Source organism: Stigmatopora argus, chromosome 7 (genome assembly GCF_051989625.1).
Source record: "Stigmatopora argus isolate UIUO_Sarg chromosome 7, RoL_Sarg_1.0, whole genome shotgun sequence".
In the NCBI taxonomy this organism is placed as follows: Eukaryota; Metazoa; Chordata; class Actinopteri; order Syngnathiformes; family Syngnathidae; genus Stigmatopora; species Stigmatopora argus.
In genome coordinates, this window is record NC_135393.1 from 14,324,880 (window position 1) to 14,345,102 (window position 20,223).

A 20,223-nucleotide genomic window follows, 5' to 3' on the forward strand; every position below is an offset into this window, starting at 1 on the left:
CGGCCTACTTTCAGTCTGAGGAGCCTGGAAAACGCATTAGCCTGCTCACACGAATAATCTAATTTCATCAATTCCACCATGGTGAATAGCTCAACACACTGGGGTTAGTTAGAATAAACATTGACTGTAATCTGAGTTGAAGGGGAGGCCATAATAGGAAAAAAATTGTCATCCATAACTGATTGCCAATGATAGTGTTTAATGACACTCTCAGTCAGTGAATAAAAATACTGTACAAAGGTTAAGGTTTTTCTTATGTGTAGGTAATGTTTGAGAAGATTGTGTTTGCTCTACTTTTTCTATTTTGTGACCTTGATACACAAAAGTTCGGATTGATCCATACCATTTTGAAAGGTTACACTTTTATTTTATATCAAGTATGTATGTTGCAAAATGGAGGCAGCCCTATGGTTGAGTGGTTATGCGTCGGCCTCACAGTTCTGGGGTCAAGGGTTTGATCCCAGGTTGGTCCTCACTGTGTGGAGTGTGCATATTCTCCGAGTTTGTGTGGGTTTTTTCTCTGGGTATTCCCACACCTCAAAAACATGTATGTAGGCTGGTTGAACACACTAAATTGCCTCTAGGAATAAGTGTGAGCATGAATGATTGTCCGTCTCCTTGTGCCCTGCGATAGGCTGGCTACTAATTCAGGGTGCCCCCCGCCTGGTCCCTGAATTCAGCTGGGATAGGCTCCAGCACCCCATGACCCTTGTGAGGATAAGTGCTACACAAAATGAATGAATGAAAAAGTATGCTGCAAGTTGAATAGAAAAAAACAGTTACAGCATTGACATGGTTAAAAATGATGATTTTATTTTAAAATAATTTTCTCCCAAGAAATGTGTTTTCACCGATACTGCATCACACACCTTTGGCATTGGGTAATTGATTGAGGTTATCTGGAGAAATTCCATCCCACATCTTCCAGTAGCACATTCCATGAATTGAATTGGCTTGATGGGCACGTATTGGCCCAAACTTCTCCCATAACAACTCGATAGGGTTGAGATCTGGTGATTGTGCTGGCCACTCCTGCATGCTTTGTAGCTCTGACATAATTTCAACATATGCTTCAGGTCATTGTCTTACTGTAGTCAGAAACCTAAACTAAAACAGATCGCATCTGGCACACCTCTGCTATGCTGCAGATTTGTTGATAGCTTTAGTTTAGTTTGCTTTGGTGGTGTTAAAGCAGAAGATGTGTGCATGATTCTCATCTCATTTGCAACATCTTCCCATACCCTGTCAACACCTCTTGATTGGAGACAATTCTATCTTATCTCGCAACAGGCCCAAAGCAGTATACTCCAATTTATAGAAGAATTAATTAGGCAAGGCAGTGACGGCTTCTCTTTCAGAATTCTTTGTAGAAACCTTCCACGAAAAGGGCCAAAACAACCCCATCTATAGCTTCACTTGCCCATGCATGTCATTCAACTCCCTTTCTTGTCTGGCTGTCTGATCGATGATTCTGCCATCTGTCTCCAACCTGGGAAGCATATCAAACCCCCGCTTCTCCTGTACAGTATAATGCCCCCCGCCCCGCCCTCCAACCCCCGTATAGCACGCGTGTGTACGTGCATGCCTTCATGATGCTGCTGCGTCGAGTCCAACTAATGAATGGCTGCCTGCGGCGCAGCGGAGGGACACACCACCAACACCACCACAATCCCCACCGCGGTCACCATTAGCGATCTTCCCGGGCGCCGCTGCTGCTCGTCCGCAAACGACTTCCAGCGGCCGAGGGGGTGAGTGACTTCTTCTATGCCGCCCATCAGCAAAGCACACACGCGGGAGGGAGAACGTCCTTTTGGGCCGCAGTGTGATGCCCCTGTGGAACTCTCCTCTTTCCCTTTTTCACCCCCGGTGGTCTTCTCTTCTCGGGGGTTGGCGAAAAGGCTGTGAAGCGGATGGTAGGTGACGCTTGAAAACGGGGGTGGGCTTGGAGAAGAAGCCATTGTTTTTAATTGTTTTACACGGCTAAGTGAAGTTGAGCTAGCTACAGCGCGTGGGGGATGGGTGAGGGAAAAGTGTGCAAACTTTATGAGCACCGACCGATTCACCGCGGCGAGGTAGCCCCTCACGTCCCCCCCGCCTCGATCCTGTTCGGTCGGCCAGTGACTTCCACGGTTGCGGCTCTCTTCGTCCAGCTGATAAGCAAACATACGCGCTTCTTAAAGGGGAGAAAGCGTCAAATATATCGTAATAAACAACTGGAACAAACGTTTGTTAACAATTCCCTGCGATCGGTGAAGAATCATTCCGATCGGGACTCCCCTGCGCTGTCTTCCCCATCCGCCTTCCTCGCCATGCCGTTGGACTCGTCCGTCTGTGTCCCGGAATGACCTGTTGATGTCTCGGTTCAACATCTCGCCCGTCGAAACGAGATACGATATTTATTCTTGCGCATTGTTTTCATTTATTGTTTTTATTCCCTTTGAAAATCCATTTCAAGTACTCGATATGAAAATGGAAAAGATCCAGACAACAACAGTGAAGAACCTAAGCTTAGCTGATTTAAATGTCATTTCCACGGCTATTTTCCTACTGTTAAGGTTTGATTAAACATCAGTGCGAAATAAAGGAGTGAGGGATTTTTTTTTTGGTGGGTGGCCCCTCTACGTTTTTGTCTCTTCGCAGCCCCCTCCTTTCCCTCTTTGCCTCCCCTCCTCTCTCGCTCTCCCTACCGCCGGCCCGGGCCAGCCTAGGACTCCCAAATCCCGCGGCAGGCTGGCACACGGCGGGGCACCGTCAGCTCTCTCCCCCCCGCGTGTCCTCAGGTAGAGAGCCGCTTCTTGGTGGCTCCTCTTCCCACTCTATCTCCGTCTCCTCCGCCTCCTCTTTGAGCGAGACGTCGGCACTGCTCGACTCCCACAAGTGAGATGATTTCTGCTTTTTTAACGAGCTGGATTTTGGGGTTAAGTTTTCTTTCTTAGCTCTCGTCTCGCTCCGCCGGCGGAGGGGGCGGGGAGACTTGAGCGTAGCCGAATTTCGGTGATCGAGTGGCGGGGACTGGGACTGAACGATCGCGCCGCCTAGCAGCGTGGGTTTTAACCAACATTCACATCTCCATTGTGGTATTGTGAGCAATTTAGGAAGCTTTAGGAAATGTGTTGAAAGGTGTGGTGGCAGCGGTGTTAGCCTTAGCTTTAGCTCGCTACGTGCTAACACAGGCCACCTTTTAATATTAAAGCAGGAAACTCATCTGAGTGATTTAAGAGCTTCTCTGAAGTAAATCTGTCTATGATATCAACAGTTTGAGGCGGTACAAATATGTGTTTTGTCACCTTTTGACATGGTAAGGTCTCTGATGGGAATAAGAGGGCTGGGTTCAGAGGTCAAGTGATGGCAATTAAGTCCTGATGTTTCCTGGATGTTAGAGTGACCCCCACTGAACTGTAGCCAGAGGGGAATGACTGCAAGTAGGCAGGCGGGTGTCATCAGAGGACATCTTTCTATACCAGATCTGAGTAGATAACGCACCAAAATACATTTATTATGATTCTTTTACAATTTTCAGCTGTAAATTATTGGGACAAAGTTGATAGTTCCTTTCCAAAGTAATGGCTGGTATTTGCAAATGACATATTTTGCTTGAGTCTGTGCTCATTGAATACTAAATAAATCTAAACTTATTTTATATGTACTGTTGGAAAAAACTACATTTCTGAGGATTTTTGACATTTTGAGTTAAATATGGATTCCAAACAGTCAGAATAGTTTTCCTTTCATTGTTGCATATGTAATAACTAGTACACTACACTGTAAGGTACTATATGGTTCAGGATAATACTGCAATGTATCACAGTTTAGGAATGATCACTTAGTTGTCAGTGGGAGAAGTTATGGTATTCAGACTGTCACTGAAGACAAAATTGTGAAAGCAACATATGACCCAATTGATGGATAGTACAGCATTTTTCGACATTTGGAACAATCATTTAGTTGTGAGGGGAAATTGTGATTCCAGAGTGTTCCTAATGGCAATACCTAACATAACATCTGGGGTGGATGGCTGGATCGGTGGTATTTCAGCATGTTTGTGGAAGAATTGCTCATTTGTGAGCGGAAAGCTGTGATTTCAGTCTCTCGCTTAAGGCAACACTGTGATTATTTTTATAAGAAAGTTAAATGCAACAATCAAGTCGCTGATATTGTAGTGGTTCATTCTAGCTACTTCAGCAAAGGCCAAATGGGATCAGTTTCCAATCAGTAAACGTTTCTGTCTCTGTTTGTGACCTGCGACTGTCTGTCCACCAATTCAGATTGTAGTCCCGTTTTGCCCAGTCAACTGGAATAGGATCCATCACCCTCTGACCTTGAAAAGGATAACCAATGTTAAAGATGGATGAATGAATGTAGCACGACTTGACACTGTCCACTGTTATTTGCTCATATCTGATTTTTTTTATAATATGGCAAAAATAAAGTCTGAATTGTTTTGGTCCCTTGGTGAAATGCTGAGTAGAGTATGTATACTTATTATTATATTTTCTACAAAAAGATAAAGACAATCTTTACAAAGAAAAGAACTAGGCAAGTGAGTGATACTCTTAGCTATGTTAAGTTGATTTTTTTTTCTCGGAATATTTGCACTGTCACCTTTTTGACATAGTTTAGACATTCAGTGTTTAATGGGGCACAAAGGGGCCCCAAGTTCAAAGTTCAAGTCACAGCAATTAACTCCCTTTTTTATTTTGGGGATGTTGTGGTGACCCCCATTGACCCATAGCTTGGGTGTTCTTGGATGACATCTCAATGATCCCCACAGACGTGTTTGGGAATGTGTCTTTTGTCTTGACTGTTCTTCTCAATGTGTGTTATCAGCATGCTTGACTTTAATTTATTAGGCACAATGGCTTGTCGTCATGGCAACTGTCTGCTTATTATTCATGCTGGTGCACATCTTTACACCTGGAAGTGGTGCAGCCGACTTGACTATCGCTAGAGGCCACGTAAAGTGCAAAATGTCACCAGAGATATGGGATGGTTGTTGATTTTCATCACTTGTGTGGATTTTTCTGATTAGTTTTAAGTGTCAAAACAAAGACATATATGTACGCTATACCAATATAAACACTGGCGATTCCAACAAAGGGATTTTTTTCTGGACTCTTAGCTAAATAACTGTCTATAGACAAATGACCATTGGAAAAGTCTTTAATTCAATCTTAACTATGAACAATTTCTCATATTTTCATGCTAATAAAGGACTTTTCCCTGACGGCAGAATCTGACACAAGAGCATGGATAAATAATGACACATATAAGACATTATAATCACCAAATTATGATTGTAAAAATTGTTTTTTTCAAAAGAGAATTTCGATAGATGATCTCTAGCATGCTTATGAGTTGTCTGTTAAAATATTTTTTTTTGACATTGAAGACATTTTCCATATTCTCATTGTAAAGTCATCATGATGTAACCGCCCGCCAAATGTTAGTATATATACTATATAAATAAATGAAATCAGTGTGTAAGAGCGTGGCACCCTAAAACTTAGCATAAAGTTATTTAATTATATAATGCAGCACTCAAGCTAAAAATAGAAGTCTTTCGTCTCTTTAGTCTGTTCTTTATTTCAACCGTCTGCTCATCACGTGTCAAAAGCTGCACTACAGTATACAAATTAATGATGAACGACTGCTGGCGGACCTCCAAAGTGCGCAAAGAGTTTACTGCTAATTACATTTTTCTTCCTCTCATCAATTTAGACGTTTTTTCAGGAAATCCATTCCACATTTTGCAGCCATTAGGGAATTTGTGTAGTCTGTTCAGCATACAACATTTAAGGTGCCGATCTGGCTCTTCCACTGGAAATCTTAACATGTACAGTTGGAAATTTCCAAACCGTCAATTTAACGGGTAATGGAACCCGATACTAGACAGCTTCAGCCTCAGGTTTACCAGAAATTACCCCCAAAAATACAATAAGAATATTTTATCATCATAATTGACAGTCATCCGCCATGTTAGGTAGTGGTGCATCATAAGCGCTTGCCAGTACTTAATTATCTCATCCCCACTGTATTTTTTTTAACTTCCCCACTATCAGTATCCACATCACTCCAATCAGAGATAAGTGAGTCATTCTCAAACTGAATCTGTTCATATGGACGGATTATTTTGTGCCTATTGGTCCCCTTTTTCTTCACAGTTCACTATGGCATTGAAAAATAGACAAGTTATATAACCGACTCCTATTTGACCGAGTGATGTGGAGGGAAGTAGGCCACGAAGCATGAGAAGGCTCACAATTAGACTGTGGATGCCTTTCAATGAGGTAAAATAAGCCAGACTCTGGAATTTGACTGCGATTAGGGGAATATAAAAATATGATAGCAAGTCTCACATCTTTTTTTTTTTTCTTTTGCTTCTTACAGACACCGTAGTGCTGGGCACAGCGTTATGGCTCAGACGCTACAGATGGCGATCCCCAACTTTGGCAACAATGTCCTGGAATGTCTGAACGAGCAGCGTCTGCAGGGTCTGTACTGCGACGTCTCTGTGCTGGTCAAGGGACACGCCTTCAAGGTTCAATTTATAATTCTAAGCCACAAATACCTTTTTTATTTAAAGGGACTGGGAACTCGATTTGATGATTTGCTTCTAAATACATACTGTTTGAAGATAAGTGCTGAAAACATGGGCACAAACTGAGATTGCGTACTGAATCCCTGATTTTTGCCAGTTTGTTCTTTTAAAATTCGACTTTTTGCCCTACCTGAGTGAATTATTCTTTTTTAAAAACGTTAGCTTTTGAAATGTGAATTGTTGAAGTTGCGCATGACTGCTCCAGAATCTGCCTGTTCACTCGACTAAATCGTTTTTTGACCACGTACAGTCAGTCAGGTTTAATTAGTCCCTCAGTGAATGCCGCGCCACTCAGTTGTTGCGATAAGAAACTACAATGCCGGAATTTTAGCCTTTTCAAATGTTTCCCAGTGGTGGCAGAATTTCCACACACTCGCCTGCGTCCTAGTTTCAGAGATGTTTAGTAAATAAAGTTTTAAAGTGTTGTAATTCATCTTTATGGTGACTTGTTTTTAAATATAGACCCGTGGTGCGTTTACAGAATAACCAAATAAGGGTAGTTGGCGAAATTTTGCCAGGATATGGTTTTTGGCTGTAAGGAAGGTTTTCAAAAAGGCATGAGGTGAAAAATACTTTAATTTAGCATTTCAACACTAAATTATTTTCAAACATTGTTTAGAAGAAAAATCGAGGGGGGAAATGGGAAAAAAGGGTTTTGCTAATGACTAAATAACATTGATCTTTTCCCTTCTTAGGCCCACCGCGCAGTATTGGCGGCCAGCTCATCGTACTTCCGAGACCTGTTCAATGCCGGTGGCAAGAGCTCGGTGGTGGAGCTGCCGTCAGCCGTGCAGCCACAGAGCTTCCAGCAGATCCTGGCCTTCTGCTACACGGGCCGCCTGAGCATGAACGTGGGAGACCAGTTCCTGCTCATGTACACGGCAGGATTCTTGCAGATCCAGCAAATCATGGAGAAGGGCACAGAGTTCTTCCTCAAGGTACATGGATTGTAAATAGAGTTGGGTACCGAAGCCCATTCTTAATTCGGTACCGGTTTCAAAGCAACTGGTGGTGAATGGACTTAATAATAACAGATATTTTAGTGCCATATTTTGGTGCCTGAGATGTTTTTGTAAGCTGCCTGCTCTTTTTATAAAGAGGTAGGACAACAGTTGCTATTCACAAGCTAAATTTGATTTTTTATTGATTTATTCTTGTGATACATTTTTTTTCATTACTAAAAGGACCCAAATGCACATTAAATGTGCCCTTTTTGCTTCCATCAGGTCTCATCTCCAAGCTGCGACTCACAGGGACTTCACACCGAGGAGACAGAACCTCAGAGTCCTGTCACTCAGACGGTCGGAGGGGCCATCAGCACCCCGATTGCCACTACTACTGTCAGGCCTTCCGCTTGCTTGACACCCCTTCCCCTAGTGTCCAAGGTGAAAACGGAGCAGATGGCCACCACACCTCAATCTCAACAGGTGAAATTGGCCTTGTTTGCCTACCATTTTTTTGCAGGTTTATACAAATTTCTCATTTTTTTGTACAGGCATATGTATTCCACACATTCCTAAAATGAATTTTTGGGTGTAATCATGCAAAGCATATTTCATATAGTTATGCCTAGATTGTTTTCTTTTTTTCAACTTTCAGTTTTAGAGAAAGTTCGAAAAATTTAAAAAATAGTTCAAATTAAGTAAATATTAATTTCACATAGGCAACAATGAATACTTCGCTTCTCAAAAACAACATGATGGCCAAGAACACTGCTTTCACCTCTGGTAGTCAGCAGGGATGAAATAAAACTTTGTTGATATAACTTTTTTACTGAGTACAAAGAGTACAGAATACAATTCTTTCCTTGGTTCTAAACAGGAGGGATTCCCATACTCAGTAGTCTGTATTCCAGTGGCCAAACGTCTATGGGAGGGAGGCAATGGCACAGCCGCTTCTGGAGGTGGTAGCGGCGGACAAAGAAAGGCGGCACGCTACTCCTCCTCGTCTTCTTCATCTTCCTCACTCTCCTCAAATGCCGCTACCCAGGATTCCTCTGGGCGAGGGAGCGCTCTTACGTTAGTGGCGGGAGGCACCACCACCACTAATAACCACAGCAACATTAGTAACAACAACAATAGTAATAATGGCGGTACCCCCGAAGGCACGAGTCCGGGCACACTCAGTCTGTACACCAGTGACTCGCCTATCAGCTACCATGACGATGAAGAAGAGGACGAGATGGCGGATGAGAGCGCTGAAGAGCAGTATAGACAAATCTGCAACATTTACACCATGTATAGCATGCTCAACGCCAACGCTGCAGGTCAGAAACACATCAAAATGCTTATTAAGTTTCCTCTGTAAATTGCGTAAAGCAGGGGTGTCAGACTCGGGTAGGTTCGCGGGCCACTTTAACGTCAACTTGATTTCACGTGGGCCGGACCATTTTAGATATAATATTTAGATTTTTTTTAATAAATGGATTAAAAGCCCTGAATATTCAGTTTTTTATAGATCTAAAACAATGTTTATTTTAACTTTTTTATATATATATTTAGATTTTACTAAATGATTTTTGAACTAAAAACACAGAAAAAAATGATTACAAAATTACAATTATTGATTTAAAAGGGGAAAATCGGGAAATTTTATAGACATCTATACAGTTCATTTTAATTTGATCCTAAAACAGAAAGTCGGCACTCATGATTTACTTTCCCGGGCCACACAAAATGATGCAGCGGGCCAGATTTGGCCCCCGGGCCGCCACTTTGACACGTGGCGTAAAGTGTAACCTTCGTTTTGATATAGTTCCATGTCTCATGGTATTTTTTAGCTATTTTATTGATATAAAAATGCTGTTGTGCCTTGCCGCATGAGTTCCCCAATATATAAAACTTAAAATTAAAATTTCGTTCTTCCTCTGCCCAAGTTGCACCCTCACAGTAAGGTTGACAACCGTGCCAATTATAGACTTGGAATAACGTGAGACAGACAGATGGATCGATTCTAATGATTTATAGTATGATGATGAACCCTTTTTTCCTTGCACTTTTCTCTAGTCCTAATTTTCTAATTTGGCTCTCACAGTGCCCGGTGAGAAAGTGGAGGCGTTGCCAGACGCTGCCCCAGACTCTGGGCGACGAGGCGGGCGCCCACGGCAAGAGCTGGCATCTCTGCCGTCGGAGCTTATCAGCCAGATTGGCAATCGCTGCCACCCGAAACTCTACGAGGAGGGCGACCCCGCTGAAAAACTAGAGCTGGTGAGCGGCACCTCTGTTTTCATCTCCCGGGCGCAGCTCATGAACTGCCACGTCAGCGCTGGCACACGACACAAGGTTTTGCTAAGGCGTCTGCTGGCTGCCTTCTTTGACAGGTGAGTCACAGTTTCTTCAAGGTTTTAAACTTTTTAGTTTGTCTTTTTTTGGCGAACTCCTTTTCACAAATTTTCTTTAACATCTGACGTTACGTTTCCACGACAACAAACTTCAGTCTGGTTCAGAATTGTACCCTTAGTGTGGTTTAATTGGTGTGTTGCTACCATCTCCTCAACTTATTTTTCTTAGTAAGAAAATGGTTGTAGCATGTTTTTTTGTGTGTATTGCTGCTGTTCTTATTTATAAATGTACATATATTTTTATTATTCCCATCTTATATTTTCAATTATTTTCTTTTTGATTGCATTTTCAAATTCATTAATTGTACTAATATTTTTGAATTTTTTTTATTATTATTTTTCTATTCAAACCATTTAAGATGTTTTCGAAATTAAAAAATAAAAGTACTCAAGGTATACAAACAATCAGGGCTAGGTAAAATAAAACAGGATGTTTTTATTATCACTGCTTGCCTTTTATTTAATCACCTGTAAAAAATAAATAAATAAAATACCCTAATTCTTTTATTCTATTTTATTATTCAATTTTTAGTATATTTTACATATTTTTGTGATGCTGTGTGCTCAGGAGCACCTTGGCTAACAGTTGTGGCACTGGCATCCGCTCCTCCACCAACGATCCGAGTCGCAAGCCGCTGGACAACCGAGTTCTGCACGCGGTTAAATGTGAGTTGCCCGCCACGGATCCGATAGCTTAACACATCATTGAAAACTGTCTTCATCGTTTTCTTCCTCTTTGCTAGTCTACTGTCAGAATTTTGCGCCAAGCTTCCGGGAGAGTGAAATGAACGCCATCGCCGCCGACATGTGCACAAACGCCCGTCGTGTGGTTCGCAAAAGCTGGATACCTAAACTCAAACTCCTGATGGCTGACAGCGACGCTTACTCCTCTTTCCTGGCCGACAACGTCAAGGCGGAGGCCGACGGGTTGAGTGGAGAGCAAGGTTTCGACACCGCCGCCCTGGAGTTGGCAACGGCGGGAAACGACGGTGGAGCGACGCCTACCGATGCGCTCCAGGACGGCGGAGGAGGGAGAGGAGGAGATGGCAGCACTTTGTTTTGAGTGAGTGAAAGGACTGACAGATGTTTGGACGGACGGTAGGAGGCGGTGCCGCTGCTTTCTTTCTACTTCTGATCTTTTTTCCCCTTCCTTTTTAGCCCCACTTTCTCCTGCTTTTAGCTGCTCTCTTGCGAGCCCACAAACACAAAAGCATGTATCATAATTCCAGTGACAGGATTTGAGCGTCTCCCACTTGTGTGTAGCATCATCACAGTTCTTTTACCAACAACATCAATCCTTTATTAACCCCTCCTTCATATGAATGTACCCGTATTTTGTAAAAGGTTTGCCCCAAAGAACGACTTGAGTTCTGATACTGTTTATTTGACTTTTTTTTTTTACATGTTACGCCTACAAAATGTCAACAGGATTTTAGGAAATGAGTTTAGGGAGAGTGGGAATTATGCTTTTATGTAGCCCGAGAATGGCAACTATTTTGTCTCCCGCCAAAATCAGTCTTCTATGTATTCCAATGTTAAACTCAAACCGAATGTGCGCGTTATTCGTGTTGAGTTGGCCCCAAACAACAACCTATGTTTACTTTCATTTACCAGAACTGCAGCATGGCTATTGTGCAGTATTGGTGTATTTGAATTAATCACTGATGGGTAAAATTGGGTACTCGGATGTTTCGTCGAAAGACGTTTGGTCCCCGGACGTTTGGTCCCCGGACGTTTGGTCCCCGGACGTTTGGTCCCCGGACGTTTGGTCGACTAGACGTTTGGTAGAACGGACGTTTGGTCGCCGGGTTGTTACTGTTGAAACCAGCTCTCAAAATTATAATCATGAGAGAGAGAGTGAGTTTAATATCTAAATATCTAATATCAAAATATCAACAGTAAACTCTCTGTCATAATTTGACAGTGAGCGAACCCGGCGACCAAACGTCCGTTCTACCAAACGTCCGGTCGACCAAACGTCCGGGGACCAAACGTCTTTCAACGAAATGTCCGGTCACGGTAAAATTGCCTAGTATGCTGGCAGTAGTTTCGCCTCTAACTACACCCAAGACTGGTTGCCAGTCAGCCATAGGGCACGCAGAGAGACAGACAATCATTCGCAAGCCCAATCCTACCACCAACAAGCGGGAATCGAACCCATGCTTGCCCGCACCGAAGTCAACCCAGGTGGCTCTCTCTTTGTATATGATTTATAAAAACACAAAAACCAAAAAAAAAACAAGGCTTTATTTGATAAACCCTGATACGGAGTTGAACCGGTACACTTTTGGCGGCTGCAGATGGTATGTTGGTTTAAATGTGCCACCTCAACCATTTTTCAAGGCAGAAAAGACGGCAGAGTGAGAGCGCCACCCGAGACATAATCCACATTATCGCTGCCTAATATGCGTGTGCATATTAATGCAGACCCTCACACATGAACACATTCCCACATCTCCTTTTATGGTGTGTGTCTCAGCCAGAATGCCATCTACACTCTCCATATGTGTGTGTGTATGTCTGGCTGCTGATTGCGCATGCTTGCCACTGCGTAGGTGGCGTGTTTGTTTTTGTCTGCCTTTCACACACTCCTTCTCTCACGTACACACAAAAGCATACACACGTGCATTTTATGCCCCAAATTCATGTTTATATTCATTTAAAATTCATAAGCAAGGCTGAGATTCCATCATTTATGTGCTTTAAGTGCATCTAGTTATTGAATGAGGAGAACTTTTCCCCTTCTTTGTGTTTATTGTGCCTTTTTTTTAAAAGGCATCAAAAGATGAGGATGAGGAGGGTCTCTGTCTGTCCTCTTTTCAACCCTCTCTGGCTGGTGACCAATCCAACGCGTGGTTTTGACTAGACTGAGGGAATTCTAATGCCAGACTGTAGGAAAGGAGGTGAACAAGGAGGAGAAGGAGGGGTATGTGTGTGTGTGTGTGTTAAATAATCTCCCAGGACAGACGAAGAGGCACTGCGGCAGTCACAATCCAGACAAAAGAGACGCAAAGAGGGAACAGCCTCAAATGTAAACGCCTGCATTTTTGTTTACGTAACCTCTGCAGTCGTCTTTTTTTTTTTTCTTCTCAAAGTGACGCTCCGAGGGGCAGTAAAACGACAAAGGATTGCACTGAAAAGATTAACGGAGCGTTAAGGCATCTAATCTGATGCTGATGATGATGAAGAAAAGGGCCAAGTTTCCAGATTTATTGGTTGCGGTCGCAGACATTCCAGTGTTAGTTTTTTGTTGCGTTAAAAACGGGTGGGGGGAAAGATGTGAGTAGCTTGACATTTCAAAGAATAAATGGTTATGAAAAATCGTTTTTAAGAAGCTAAAATCAATGCTTTTTGGGGGCCGCCGGTTTTCATATACAGTCATACCTTGAGATACGAGCTTAATGATTTACTCGTATCTCAAATCAACGTTTCCCATAGAGATGAACTAAATTCAAATTAATTCGTTCCCACCCACTAAAAAAAAACTCCAAAAAAACAGGATATTAATTACAATGACATCTACTAACAGAGTAACAAATAACTAGTGGTTATGATGTTTAATTATAAAATCAGACATTATTCAATACAACGGGGAGTTCGTGGATGGGAGAGAGAGAGACTTGACGGATGCGCTCGTAATGTATCATAAACTTTAAATTTAACTTAAATCAGCTTAGATTCTTATACACACCGCGGCTTTCGAAGCAAACTTCCTGCTTCTCCATACATATTGGTGAACCAGCTCAGTCACACGTACACTACTCATGTTTTTCAATTATTTCGTGCTTAATATCGATTGTCATCAAACGGCATTTTTATTCAAAACACCGAAGACAATTAGTGCTGCAATGGACAAAATGACTTTTATGCTTTTGGACTCACTCTTCAGTAAATATGAAATCCAGATGTTTTTGAGATAAAACAGCCAATTAAATGGCCAGTTGTGTGGCTCCTTTCTAAACATTACTGTGTTACAGAGTCTGAAAACAAACATTTAAGAAAGGCAATATTTCTTTAAATACGGAAATCCTGCGTAATTGACATGCTATACCGGATAGTTTGGGATTTTTTTTACCCAAGAAAAAGCTTAAAATCCTGATGAGTTTGACCCATATGATCAAATTCCATATTTGGTGAAGATCCAACAAAATAAGTACATTAGTCATGTAGAGGATAACCCTATCTTTGCATGAAAGAAGCAGCAAAATGCTTTAATTTAAGATGTTTCTTTGACAAGATGCCATTTTAAGATGACGTTCATGTGAGTGCGATTTTAACCATAAAGTGTTACCGAGTCTGAAAAGCCAAATATTCATAAATGTTAGGTTTTGGGATGTTTTTACATACAGACTATCAGCAAAATGGCGTCTTTAGAACTGTAACAACTTAACGCCTACCTAGCCGGTGACTTTCACCCAGAGCAGAAAATCCTCCCATCTCAACATTTCCAAATGAACCTGATTAGAAGCATGTATATACTGTACTTTTTTAAAAGAAATACCCCAAATTTATATGCGTTTTTCAGTTCTAATGTGATGTTTTTGACACTTTTTCACAGAGATCCTGCACAATCAGAAAAGAAAATTTAAAGTCACCTTCAACGTAGTTTTTAAAAGTGAGGAAACTGCAACCGGAGGGAAAGTTGAAATCTGTCACCACACATCTTGCTTCACAACGCGCCAAGCCGTAAAGGCTCTTTGAAAGGTACATTCATATACATACATGCAAGTAAATACTGGCTGTGTAACAGCAACATTACTTGTAGTCATTGCCTAAATTTTCCTTCGATGTTTAGTTGATTTGACCATTTTCACACCCAAACTAAAAAAATCTACGTAAAACCTTGCGCCGAAATAGGTGCTTGAATTTGAAGAGTTTTGTTTTTTAACTTTTCACTAGAAGTCTTCCTTATGTTTAGGTTTTTTTCATTTGAACATTTGGCTGTCAAAAGCGGGATCCTACTAAAAACTAATGCCTATATGATGTAGTTGCTGAGACAGATTTTAGTTTTATCATAGTTTAGAGAATGAAAACTACATATTTTTGCATCATTTTATGACTGGGGTGATGGGAAAAGGGTGTTCTTTTAATAGTTTTATTTTTGCAATTAATGGTGATTGCAGACATAAGAAAGCAGGCAGGTGGACTTTTAAACAACAGGAAGCTGTGAAGCATCTTAATGTTTTTAAACATGACATTCTTCTCATTTAAGTGACTTTTTAACTCAGATTATGACCGTTTCTAAACTGAGACCTTTATTTTCATAAATGACTGATGACTTTTTTGAAAATTTACAAAATTGTATATTTTTTTCCTCACAAAATCAGACACGGAGAAATTATTTTAACTTTGTTATTTGTCAAATGTGACGACTGTACTGTTGGAATTAGACACATGATATTGTTTAATAATTTGTCGCGAATATGACTGCATTCTGGCAACACATTGCTTTTTTTCTTAGCAAAATTGACTTTATACTTGACTTTTTTCCCACTCATTGTATGGTTATAAAATTTACAAGCTTTATGACTTTCTCCAAATTAGAATGAGTTTCTCAAATTATGACATTTTTAGCAGAGATATATATATTTTTATTAGTATAAGAACTTTTAGAAAAAATCTTGTCATGACTTTTCTGACTATATGACTTTATTCAACTTGCATTTCACTACTTCATAGTATTATGAAATATTTTTTGTAATGCCATAAGCAAGGAGTCACATCTTCCAACATAGTGTCATCAAATTTAACATTGTTGCAAAGGTACGAGAATAGACAGGATGTTATATTATTTTCTTTCTTCTTCAAAAAATTTGTAGCAAAAAACATTTTCCCTGATATTATGACCCGATCGCAAAAATCCACCTTTTTTAGTTCTTGTCGCATTTTTTTTTAAACGTTAATCCCGTAAAACCCGATTTAAATGTCATGCTAATAAGCGTATTCAAAATTTGGGGCGAAACTGTGAGGCGTCTGAATGTTTTTAAAAACAACTAAAAATAAAATAAAAGCAATCATTATTTCCAAAGTGAGTTTACTTGAAGGCGGTGCTGCTTCTAGAATGTTTTCCTTCGCCGCGACGTCCCTTTTAGCTGTGATTGTAATCATTTAAAAAAAAAGTCTTGATCACTGTATTTACGCGCGCACCTTAAAATGCTAACGCTCACACAATCCGATAAAAACGTGCCCCCCCAAAACCAAAAACTGAAATTCTACGCCCGTCCATCTGTCCGAATGTCGCTGCCCATCCACCCCGGAGAAGCTTAAGTGATAAATGAGAGCACAGTTGGGAAGGTTTTGGATTTATTTTCCTTTTGTAAAAAAAAAAAGCACCTTTGGGTTAGCGCTCGACGGCATTGTAGCCCTTTGCACCTTTCTGAGCATGCTCACTTTGTTGGTGGTTTTTATACATTTTTTTGAAATCATAGTTTTTTAGAACTCTTTTTGTACTTTTTTTTAATACATTGTTTCTCCTTTTATGACATTTGTTTACTGTAAAATGCACGCTCGTGACTCGAGGAGTGAACAACGAAAAAAGCTGGAAATTGTCCATCTCTCCTTGTTTGTTTTTCCCCAATGTCTGAAAAAAATGATGACTTTTGTGGATTGTTTCATGGGGGGGTAAAAATGTACGAATGGCATATCTGCAGCTTTGAGAAATAATTGTAGAAGGAAAAATCCACCCCGCACAAATCGCCATGCTTGACTGAAAATGTTCAGCTTTTGTCACGTCAACTGAGCGATTGCTGATATAAAAAAATCATTTGATTATCTAAAAAAAGGTCTACATTACATTTTTTTTTAAAAGCGGCAACTGTATTACTTTTATTATTGGCGGTATTAGCTATGAAAATCTAGATTTGCTTCTTCTGTGGAAAAAATATCAATATTTTCTTTTTCTGCATACTCCAAAAGGATGGTCAATTTTGATATAAACAAAAAAATATTATTTATCAACCCTCTTAAAATTAACTAAGATAATCTTTGAATTTAAAAGGGACATAGACCCCCTCTGACCCCTTTTTTGTTGCAAGAGCATGTTTTACGTGGCTCCACTAATGAAAATGCCAGATTCCTTTTAATGTTTCTTTATAGAATAATAAGATGCAGATACAGTATACAAACTATTTTCTTTGAAAATTTGGATTGGATTTAACCAAACATTGACCACTTACATTTGTTCCTACAACAAACATACATCATTCACTTTGTGGGATTTATTTAATGGTCTTGAAAATTTTGAATTTTGATGTGTAAAATTTATGGGGTGGATTTTTCTTGTGTTCGGGCCCCCGGTGGTGATGTGGTGAATGTCCTATAAAAACCAACAAACCTGTCAAACTTGGGAATAACAAAAGCAAACTTTAACCATACACAAACCACACACAATACCACACTCAAGTTAGATCAAAACCTCTGAAGAAGCCAGAGCGCACGCATTCCGCCGCAGCCTCAGGGTGTGCGCGCACCTGGCTTTGCACATTGATGCAGTTTTTGGTTTTCCTATAAAACCTAAAAAGTTTACCTCGAAAGCTCTCAGCCATTTTCTGAAGCGATGGCGGTCAACATATCGCTTTGCGGCGTCCTTGCTTTTCCCCCCAAAACTTTTCAAATGTATTATAGATGCCAATATACTCCAATATTTTGATCATTTAAATATTCTGCGCGTTATTGCATGATTCCAATTAGATTTTGGATTGCCCCTTAATAATGTTTTTTTCTCCAAAGATTTCAATTTGATGATAATATTGTTTTTTTCCAAAATCCCTGATTGTAGCATAACTTTTATGTTAATATGGTTCCCCAAAACTTTAATTTAATTTGTCCCCCGGACTTAGTTCAATTTTTTCACTTAAAAAGCGACGACGGCCGCGCCGAGAGCAGATGCAAACACAAACTTACCTCACTTGTTGCCATAGCAACCGGGAATGACACTCGTCTTTAGTGTTCTTTCGCTCATGTCCGTTATCAATAAATAGCATATACAAAATATACAGTGTATGTTTATGTATATACGTATATGTACACATATATAAATATCAGAAGTATATCAAGTGTACACAATGACTTGGAACTTGGAGATTGTTGGACTCAGCATGAGCTTTTTATTCATTATTCAGCACACAGGAAACAAAAAGGCAGTCATCAAATGAGATGAAATGCAGTAACAAATATTCACCACGCCAACCTGAGGCCCGTGTAAATGTCACTACCCTTGCAAACCCTAAAAAAAAAAAAACTTAACCCCCCTCCCACGTGTTCTAAGTGCCAATGACATGTGACTTCCTAAATGTGACACACTAATAAATAATAACAATTGCACATTAACTACTGTAAAGAGAAAAGAAAGCAGAATGATTGACCAATGCGGATACGATCTTAATAAAAATCAAGCCTTTGTAACAAAATCTTTGTGTCTATTTTTATTTATAAAAAAGTCTGTCTTTTCACCAGAAAACAATTGTTTTATTAAGTTAGGGCATGTTAGGGTTGGTTTCTTTGGAGGTGCTTGTTTTGTTTTATTCGTGTTTTCTTGTTTTATTTTCATTTTGCTTGTCATTAGGATTGCTAATTGGTTTCATCTGTTGTAGGCTGCTCTCTTGTACCACCTGTTCCTCGTCTATTTCAACTGTTATTGTCTGCACTTGGTTGGATCCAAAACTTAACAGGTCAGGTCTAACTACTATTTTTAAGTCTTTTTTTAGGTTTGGAGTCCAAAACTAGCCTCGGATTTACTCAATTATGTATTTTTTTAACCATCAGATCCTCATTTCTTCAAAAAATATGGAAAATAGTGTACTCAACATATGTGCTTGTTTTATCTAAGGCCAATACGGGTTAAATACTAACTAAATAAATGCCGTCTGTATTATCACTAAGATCATTCATTATGACGGTCATTTGGAATCAAAACAATTAACGATCAACATAATAATGTAACAGATTTCTATTTATTTATTTTCTAATTTAACCACAGAGTGGATTCGTCGGTTGATATTTTAGCGTCCTCGTGCGGTTAAAAATGCCACTGCCAGTTTAAAAACACATTTCCTTCAAATTAATCTCATGATAGTGGACAAAACTACAAAAAAAAGCATTTGGTATCAAGTTTCAAGGGTGTCAAATTAATCATCAATTTTTGATCTGTCAATTTAAGGCTGCACGGTGGTTTTTGGTTGTTTCGAATTAGGTTTTGGGGGCAGGTTTTTCATGATCATTTAATTACAGTTACAAGAAAATAAATGAAGCGATAGTAAATTAGTGTTTCAAGACAATGTTTTGCATTTAAGAGGGTACCCTTTTTAAGTGAGTGTCAATAATGATTCTTTTTTTCAGGCCCATTCTCGGGTTTCAAAGTGATATCAAGACAATGTAAGGCACATGTGTCAAAGTGAAGTGGCGGCCCGGGGGGCAAATCTGGCCCGCCGCATCATTTTGTGTGGCCCGGGAAAGTAAATCATGAGTGCCTTTCTGTTTTAGGATCAAATTAAAATGAATAGTATAGATGTATATTAAATTTCCTGATTTTCCCCCTTTTAAATCAATAATTGTAATTTTTTTTTTTTAAATCTGTGTTTTTAGTTCAAAAGTCATTCTGTAAAATCTAAAAATATATTTTAAAAAAAAAGCTAAAATAAACATTGTTTTAGATCTATAAAAAAACTGAATATTCAGGGCTTTTAATCCAGTTCTTTTAATCCATTTATTAAAAAAAATCTAAATATTATATCTATAAATGTAATTTTTTAATATTTTTTTCTGTGTTTTTAGTTCAAAAATCATTTTGTAAAATCTAAAAATATATATATAAAAAGAGCTAAAATAAACATTGTTTTAGATCAGTGGTCTCCAAACTATTCCACAATGGGCCGCAGTGGGTGCGAGTTTTCATTCCAACCCATAAAGAGGACACCTTTTCACCAATCTGGTGTCCTACAAGTGCAATCAGTGGATTGCAATCAGGTGCTTCTTGTTTTCTGCTGAAATCTCATTGGTCAAACTGTTTATGCTAGACCGGTTGGAACAAAAACCTCCACCCACACCGGCCGTCAAGAACCGGTTTGGGGACCCCTGTTTTAGATCTTTAAAAAACGGAATATTCAGGGCTTTTAATCCAGTTCTTTTAATCCATTTATTAAAAAAAATCTAAATATTGTATCTAAAATGGTCCGGCCCACGTGAAATCAAGTTGACGTTAAAGCGGCCCGTGAACCAACACGAGTCTGACACCCTTGATATAAGAGTTGTACAGCAGTATAAATGTATAAATGACCATCACATAAGG

General features: G+C 39.8%; 2 protein-coding genes across 13 annotated transcripts in view; both read left to right on the top strand.

The window, feature by feature from the left end:
• The first annotated feature begins 61 nt into the window (after positions 1-61).
• On the top strand, positions 62-18,346 carry nacc1b (nucleus accumbens associated 1, BEN and BTB (POZ) domain containing b). Of its 8 annotated transcripts, none has more exons than XM_077604826.1 (9): positions 1,565-1,748; positions 6,388-6,538; positions 7,294-7,536; positions 7,825-8,025; positions 8,420-8,864; positions 9,632-9,917; positions 10,507-10,604; positions 10,682-11,001; positions 14,497-18,346. In XM_077604826.1, exons 1-8 carry the CDS (start codon positions 1,621-1,623, stop codon positions 10,999-11,001), a joined length of 1,872 nt encoding a protein of 623 aa, XP_077460952.1. In that variant the 5' UTR covers positions 1,565-1,620; the 3' UTR covers positions 14,497-18,346. The 8 variants fall into 8 exon arrangements, with proteins under 8 accessions (XP_077460958.1, XP_077460952.1, XP_077460953.1 ...); XM_077604827.1 differs by lacking the exon at positions 14,497-18,346 and adding an exon at positions 12,714-13,865; XM_077604828.1 differs by lacking the exon at positions 14,497-18,346 and adding an exon at positions 11,097-11,703.
• Positions 18,347-18,545: 199 nt separating this feature from the next.
• Positions 18,546-20,223, top strand: part of cacna1ab (calcium channel, voltage-dependent, P/Q type, alpha 1A subunit, b) — a 78,075-nt gene continuing 76,397 nt past the window's right edge. For 2 of the 5 annotated variants that reach the window (XM_077604819.1, XM_077604818.1), the window contains exon 1: positions 18,547-18,607. The gene's annotated coding sequence lies outside the window, so the exon portion shown is untranslated. Of the gene's footprint in view, positions 18,608-20,223 lie in introns of all 5 variants that reach the window. The other 3 variants (XM_077604821.1, XM_077604822.1, XM_077604817.1) reach the window with 2 other exon arrangements.

Coding starts and splice junctions, on each gene's coding strand:
- nacc1b (XM_077604826.1), top strand. CDS start 1,621: ATGGCTGCCTGCGGCGCAGCGGAGGGACACACCACCAACACCACCACA. Junction 9,918..10,506: donor CTGGCTGCCTTCTTTGACAG/GTGAGTCACAGT, acceptor CTGTGTGCTCAG/GAGCACCTTGGCTAACAGTT. Junction 10,605..10,681: donor AGTTCTGCACGCGGTTAAAT/GTGAGTTGCCCG, acceptor CCTCTTTGCTAG/TCTACTGTCAGAATTTTGCG.